The following is an 8349-nucleotide window of genomic DNA, read 5'->3' as shown; positions in this document are numbered from 1 at the left end:
ATTATTTATTTGTGACCAATTGGTGGCGCTATTTATTTTCCGGTGTTATTGCAAAACAGACGAAATGCGAGGATTTCATGCAACTTTTTAGGACCAAAATATTTGCCGACAATGGAGAGTAACTTGGAACGTTTACTTGAAGAAACGTAAGAGTTTTTTAAGCTTGGTTAATTGGTTAAAGTTGCCCCTTTGAGTTGATAAAGTCGCCACCTACTATTTGCTACTTGGGGCATCTGGCATTGGGTTGGGGTGATAGGATCAGAATTGTTTATGGAAAAGTTTCCGTATGGCGCCACCACTTTTTCATTCGATATGGAATAATATAGTATGCATCTAAATCACTTTTAAATTTAAACTGTTGAACATTTTGTTATTTTAACTGTAAAGAACGTGTTTTTACCCCGAATTTAGTAGCAAACGGAAATATTCGCAATGTCTTTCGACGTATTTGGACGATTCTATTACACCGCATGGGGCATGGGTAATTTCTGAGGGCTGAGTTGTATATATTTTTTGGGGGGTTTTAGCTGTTGTTTTTTTTTCTTTCTTGTTAGTAACTAAGCCGACACTCTGGAATTCATCAATAAAAGGGAAGATTTAAAAAATAATATTTTTTAAAAACTCTTTGGGGACTATGACTATATGAGAGGCACATTAAATGGTAAATAATCATCTTGCATATTGTATCACCCCTGCGGTGTAATGGAATCGTCCAACGGTCCAAGTACGTCGAAAGACAACATGGCGGATATTTCCGTTCGTTACTAAAAAACACTTTTTGTACACTTAAAAATACAATTTTTTCAACAGTTTGAAAGTGAATTGGGTGCATATCTGGTTGACTTATGTTCAAATGTTCTGTTAAAGTGCATTTAAAAATTGTTGTCGTGAGGGGTCGTGAGGGGTCGTGAGTTGTCGGTATTTAGTGCGACCCCTTTTAGCCTACTCCTAGAAACGGTTTCGTCCGGCTATCGTCTTCCGTTACGGGAGACGATAGCCGGACGAAACCGAAATAGTTCTAGGAGTACTTTTAGCCCACCTTGTTGAGCTGTTAATGGCCCCCTTTTAACATCGGTCTCATCACTGGGCATGGTGACAGTGATGAGACCGATGTTAAAAGCGGAGCCATTAACAGCTCAACAAGGTGGGCTAATTCACTTTATATCCTGATTTTTAGATTGAAGAAGTCCATGTAATTGTTTAATTAAATTTTAATAAACTAACATTCTTTATTCTTCAATTAATATTAGTTTGTAATGATTGTCTATAAATTGTCTTATGTGTTTAATTACTTCAATGTTGGGGGTTGTAGGATGTTTTTATTTTGTTTACATTGTTTATTAAGCCTGTTAAAGCCATTATACACTTTCGGTACAGAAAAAAAAAAAGTTAACAGATTTACAAATAATTTACAGGGTTTACAGAAGGTAATGGTGAAAGACTTCTCTTGAAATATATATTGGTCCACGAAATGCTTTACTTTTTGAGAAAACATTAAATCAATATCATTTCTCGATAGGGAGAATTACGGATTTATTTTAAACACATGTCATGACATGGCGAGACGCACGGAAACAAGAGTGGGTTTTCCCATTATATTCTCCAGACTCCGATGACCGATTGAGCCTAAATTTTCACAGGTTTGTTATTTTATATATAAGTTGTGATACACGAAGTGTGGGACTTGGACAATACTGTTTACCAAAAGTGTATAATGGCTTTAACCTTTTAGTTTTAGTTTTTAAAATTAAACTGAAGTAATTATTGCAAACATTTTCTTTATACATGTAATTGCAATTTATTATTTACATATTTGCTTGTCAAAAGTTTGTTAAATTGTCTCAAATTTCAAACCCTACTGATTTTTGTTCAACTTGAATAACCTGTTTGAAATTGAAGTATATAATAAAGGCCGATATAAATACTTTTATTTCAAACAAGTAAAAAATAGGGCGGACTATGTCGGGGGGGGGGGGCAACACTGTCAGGGGGCGACTTTGTGAGGGGCGACTTTGAGAGGGGGCGACTAAGTGAGGGGGCAACTTTGCTTGGTGGCAACTTTGTAGTGGGCAACTTTTTAGTGGGCGACTTTGCTGGGAGGTGAGTTGACTGGCATTCGATAAATAAAACCACATCATTTATATGTATTTACAGCATGACTGGTCCTGGCGTTGTTGGAGTGTTATGTGCAGATAAACAAGGCCTTTGTCTTAGTGGTAAGATATTTATTGTTTCAATTGTATTTACCAACTATTTATAACGCTTACTGTTTTGTGTTTGTTCTTCTTGTAAACAAGAATTGGTTCGCCGCTACATTTTTTTTTTTTGGGGGGGGGTTTGTACTGGACAAGCTCTGCTTTTTCCTTTAAACTAAACACCTAATATAATTGCTTCATTGCTTTCTTCATTTTTTTTATATATATATTTATATTAGTTTTGTGTTTTTTGTTTTTTGTTTTCTTTGGGGGGGGGGGTGTCTGTACTCGACGAGCTCTGCTTTTTTATGGGCCCCCTCCAACTCCATCGTCATGTGTTTTGTATTGGGTTTATTAGTTTTTGTTTTCTGTTATTATATGATTGCCTTTGCTTGTAAATATTTGTTTTATAATTGTTTTAACATCATTATTGCATTTGCTTGTAAAATACTATTCATCATTCACTACCTTGTGTATTGTAAAACCTGAATAGATGGGAAATAAAGTAAATTGATTTTTTTTAATTTTTTTTTATCTGTCATTCATCATTATTATTATTTCTGGTAATGACTGTGGCCAGGAGAAAGACTATTTGTAGCCTGCATTGTAGGACGGCAAAAAGTAGCGGAGTGAAGTGAACAATAATCCAAGAAACAAATTGGATATTGCAACTTTGCATGGTGGAAATTACCATAATTTTGCGGATAAGACACATCTTATCTGAATTTTAAAGGTATACAAAAATCACTACCTACTATCTCCCGACGCGCCTTGTCTGATAACGATGATCACTGTGTGATAAGTTACTGCCTGAAATCTTACATTTATGTTGTCAGAGATTGCGATGACACAATGTAAATATCTCTGTTGAGTAGGCCTATACAGTAAGATTGGTTCTGATGAACTGTTGTTTAAAGACACTGGACACCTTTGGTAATTGTCAAAGACCAGTCTTCTCACTTGGTGTATCTCAATGTATACACAAAATAACAAACCTGTGAAAATTTGAACTCAATTGGTCGTCAAAGTTGCGAGATAATAATGGAAGAAAAAACACCCTTGTCACACGAAGTTGTGCACTTTCAGATGCTTCATTTCGGGACCTCAAATTATAATTCTTAGCTCTCAAAATCAATATCAAATATTTTAGTGAATTTACTTCTTTCTCAAAAACTATGTTACTTCAGAGGGAGCCGTTTCTCACAATGTTTTATACCATCAACAGCTCTCCATTGTTTGTGACCAAGTAAGTTTTTATGATGCCAATTATTTTGAGTAACTACCAATAGTGTCCAGTGCCTTTAATGACTCAACACTTTGATTAGTAGGTTCTGATAGTCTTCAGGGGAAACATTGATTTAAATAGTTTGATGATTTGATGATTTGATGATTGTTTGATGATTTAGCCCCCAAAAGATCATCAATACTAGAGGGTACTAATTACAAAAATCTGTATTTAGAAAATATGTTGATTTGTTGATTGCTGAATTAAATTGACAATTAGGCCCGTAACTGTTGTAGTTTTTATTCTCGTATTGTTTTTGTCATTTTTGTTTTTGGTCGATGACATTGTTATAGATTTAAAGTTTATGTTGGAAAATTTCAGTTATAAAGTTGATGTGATATAAATTTCTTAAATTAATAAACGCTACTCAATGACATAAAATTGACAGTGGACTATTCTCATGTTATGTTTATCCTCAGCCAAAGGAACAGCTCTGCCAGAGTCCGCTGGGCTAATAACGGCTTTGTCTCAGCAAGCCGCTCTCTTGAAACCAGAATCCACAGCAACGCCTGTCATCTGCCTGGAATCAGACAAAGGGTAGGTCATAGGTCAAACTCATCTTAATTTTGGTTTTAAACCCATAATACACCTATGTGTGTTAGCACTGTATACTCGGTACTTTCCCGAGTTCAGTGAATACCCACAACCTTTGCAACTGAACCAATTCTAGAGCAGCATCCTACCAACTAGACCACCGAGATTGCCCGGTGGCTAGAGGCAGATCGAATCCTTTAATAACTACTTTAGCAGCGGGTACTGCAATGGTTTAATAGACACCGCTCTAGAATGGCAAAGGTCATGGGTTCGAATCCCACCCGAATTTAACATCTATCAAACTCATCTTGTTGCATCCACAGTACGTCGGCATAGCGCCATCGGGTGAGAAGAGTCAGTGGAAATTTCATTTATCCAGGAGTGTTGTTGTCGGTTGATTTACTGATTGTTGTATTGATTGATTGATGATGTATTTATGTATTGATAACAAGTATCATTCTAAACAACATTTGATGATATGGAAGGATCAGACAGTGGAGGGTTGACTGTGTACTGTGTAGATGCAGTCACCACATGATATTAGTTTTCATGCTGGCCCAGTTTATGTACATGTATCATTCGAATCCACAGTGGATGATATTGGATGGTCAGACAGTAGGAGGGTTAACCACATACTGTGTTATGTGAGTGTGAAGTATTCACCACTCAATATTATATTCATGGCAGGCTTAGTTTATCATTCAAATCAACAGTGGATATTGATTGGTCAGACAGTAAGAGGGTTGAATGTGTACTGTACTTTAAACACAATTAAGTTTTTAATTGAAAAATCTTTTTTTGGAGTTTGCCTTCAATACGAAGAAACATCTTACAAGAATCTTCCAAGTACAAGACATCCCTATTCCCTTTTTTCCCCTCTCAGAAATATCTTGGTGAAGTCCCATGAAGACACAACATTGGTTATCCACAAGATGCCTGTGTACTGATTCCATTCCCTCACGACGGCATGATGAGAAATGATGAGACTGATCACGTCTTAAAGGAGTTTCTCTTCTCTTCTTAGATGGTGACGAGAGGCGGAGACATCACTGTCGTTATTTGTATATAGTCAGATAAATAATGTACTCAAAAGACTTTGGCCAAGCTCGCTCAAGAACTATCGTTGACCATTATTCGGCTGGGTTGGCCCAAACTCTGTCTAGTCGATGATAGTTGGACTACTCTAGTCGACTATTTGGAACCAGCTTACTGGGCATGGTCACATTGCTAGTCATCAACAGCTGTTTTCATAGCACAGTGCTGAATAGACCAGTTATCAGATAATGGAAACATTGAATTTACAAGACTAAAGTCTGTTCGCTCTTCTTGGATAATCTTGGATGCGCCATACTGGTGGGCAATGTCACTCTGTGCGCTATTCAGTGAAGTGTGTATTTTAGGCGACGCAGCGTTTACACATAAACCTATGCGCCTTTCTTAATATTTATGCAGGAGTTGGTCACAAGGCTAACTCAAAACAAGGCGATGGGCGCAGAGCCACTGCATATGAATGCGAATGGCGCCCATAGCCTCATTTTGGGTAAGAATTATGATGTCATGCATTAATATTAAGAGAGGCGTATTGCCAACCAAAATGGTGAGCGTGGCACAGTCACCGCGTGTGACGTGCCGGCAAGGGGTCACTATGTATCTCACTAAACAACCACTTATTAACTATTGGTTCTTGCACGAACTTGGCCGTAGTGCTCCATTTTTAAACCAGGTGGATTAATCTTTCAAATAATAAATAGCTTTATTGTCACCGCAGAGGCCAACTCAAATTTATTTTACAATAGCATAATGAATGAAATCGAGTCTTGGATCTAAGATAAAACTGGCACCAATGTGTATTTGTATAAGATCTAGTAGCAGTCAGGGAACCATACATAAGTATTAATGCTTTGGTTCATATTGATAATATCCTTTTTAGATTATTAAATCGATCTCAATACATATGTAAAAGAGATCAATGGGTTCTCGTTACCATTAAGTTGACCTCCCTAGTGTTCCAAAGTACATTATACAGCGTGTCTCTCAAGTGAAAAACTTAATTTTGGCTAAAATGCCCCACCTCCACCAACAGAGGGCGGTATGTATAGCATCAGATGCAGTTTGATTTCTGACTCCACTTGTTGAGAGACACAAGTCTAATTTAGGAACACATACAATTAAATTGAGTGTACATGTACTCCCACCAATGAGCCATAAAGGGTATTATCAGAGGACAACGCCTGGGAGCAAGACTACTCAAGCTTGGGCTGTAGGCCTAATAGTAATATTCTACCAATCGTAGAGCAAGGAGCTCCACTGTATTATTACAAAGAAAACACCCGATGTACATGTACATAAATTATCGAAAATGAAATGTGATATTATCTTGCATTATTCATTGTGTGTGGATTGTTGAGGGCCCGGGCCTTGCCTACTTTGGGTAGGGTCATCATGTTCCTTTGTACCTTTGAATTGACTCCTTGCCTGGCTTCCTGTGACAACACAGAGTTGACTGGAGTGGAGTGTTGTAGTATATTAAACTATTGCGTGCAGCTAGAGTTTGTGCAAAACTTCATTAGCCTTTTTGTAATAGGAGCGCACTGCATGTTTGATTTCGGTGTACACCAGAAAATGTACCCAAAAACCATATGAATCTTGGTGTAACAACCTCGTAGGTTCTTAAGACCCTTGACACTATTGGTAATTGTCAAAGACTAGTCTTCACAGTTGGTGTATCTCAACATATGCATAAATCAACAAACCTGTGAAAATTTGAGCTTAATCGGTCGTGAAGTTGCGAGAAAAAACATCCTTGTCGCATTATGGTCACACGAAATCGTGTGCTTTCAGATGCTTGATTTCGAGACCTCAAATTCTAAATCTGAGGTCTTGATATCAAATTCTTGGAAAATTACTTCTTTCACATGTTCACGAAAACTACGTCACTTCAGAGAGAGCCGTTTCTCACAATGGTTTATACTGTCAACCCCATTACTCGTTACCAAGTCAGGTTTTGTGCCAATAATTATTTTGAGTAGTTTTACCACTTGTGTCCACTGCCTTTAAAGGCTTGTATCTATCCGGCGAGGTGCATTATGACGTCTCGCATTTCCTAACTCATCCAATGTTAGCCTGAAGATCTGACGTCATACTTTGAGGCTCTTGAATAACGCCAGAGACCGGCCTCATACACCTTTGACCTACTTTCATTTCACATAGTAACGCAGTCAAATTCTATGGCGGAATATCTTGGCCTTTACAACAATTCGCGTACTGGATCTGAGTGGTTTCTGTCTGTATCTTTGCAAAGACAGGGGCCCAGTCTAATCCAATGTAAGAAATGTAAATAACCATAAGAGGGCGCTATACTTGACCGATGTTCTTGGTCGACCAATGTTCTTGGTCATCCAAGTCGATTTTAGAAGTAAGCAAAGGGACACTCGGAGAGAAGCGCTTGCTTGCTCATTGTCACGTTCCTTCCGTTTAGATTGCTATACTTTTTCCTGTTTGTAAGTTCACATAGTTTGATATCATTGTTGTCGGCTTTTCTCAAGCCATTAGTGCGGATGATCATATTTCCTAATTCAAGAAATCTTGCTATTATTGCTATTGTATTCGATGCTACCACCTTTCCTATAATTGACGACTATGTAAGAACACCAAGGTAAACTTCTGGTTTAATAGTCTACAAAAAGTATGATTTCAATGCAATTGTCAACTTCTCCGGATGTCTTATCTCTAAACTAACTTGTGAGTAGTTGATATAGTCATGTAGATGTTGAAATGTGAACGATACTGCCTTTTGAAAACAAAGTGTCTTAAAGACACTGGACACTATGGTAATTGTCAAAGACTACTCTTCTCACTTGTACAGTATATAGCAGAGAACCGATTTGCCCGTGTGTTATTTTACTTCTGCATCTCGCTTCACCTGTCTGGAGACAAAATCTCCACATATTTTTTATATCTTGCTCACCAGGTGTTTTAGAGAGGCTTCCGCAGGCTCAAATTTTACTATTCAGTTTTTTTTTCACCCGGGAATCTCATTCTTGACCCCCCCCCGCGAAAAAACAAACATAAAACTACCCCGAAAACACCAGCAACGCGACAACAACAACTTCAACAACTGATAATGCTATTTTCCCGAAGAGTCACACTCTTTGAGTTTTAAGTTTAATGTAAACGCTTGTAAAACGCTTAAATTATACCCCCCGTTTTTTTTCACCGAACAATCTGATTCTGTCCCCAAAACAAAAAAATACAAAACAGCAGCAGTAGCAACAACAGCAACCACCACAAAACTCGGTTCTTGTAGCGCTTGAGCCAAATTTCATAGAGCTGCTA

At 37.7% G+C, this 8349-nt stretch overlaps 1 protein-coding gene across 1 annotated transcript; it reads left to right on the top strand.

The window, feature by feature from the left end:
• Positions 1 to 27: 27 nt before the first annotated feature.
• Positions 28 to 6379, top strand: LOC117306786 (ragulator complex protein LAMTOR5-like). The gene is made up of 4 exons (XM_033791296.1): positions 28 to 146; positions 2155 to 2216; positions 3900 to 4017; positions 4898 to 6379. Exons 1-4 carry the CDS (start codon positions 112 to 114, stop codon positions 4959 to 4961), a joined length of 279 nt encoding a protein of 92 aa, XP_033647187.1. The 5' UTR covers positions 28 to 111; the 3' UTR covers positions 4962 to 6379.
• Positions 6380 to 8349: the final 1970 nt, after the last annotated feature.

Source organism: Asterias rubens, chromosome 2 (assembly GCF_902459465.1).
Source record: "Asterias rubens chromosome 2, eAstRub1.3, whole genome shotgun sequence".
In the NCBI taxonomy this organism is placed as follows: Eukaryota; Metazoa; Echinodermata; class Asteroidea; order Forcipulatida; family Asteriidae; genus Asterias; species Asterias rubens.
Note: the sequence above shows the minus strand (reverse complement) of the source record. Positions and strands in the feature narration are given on the sequence as shown.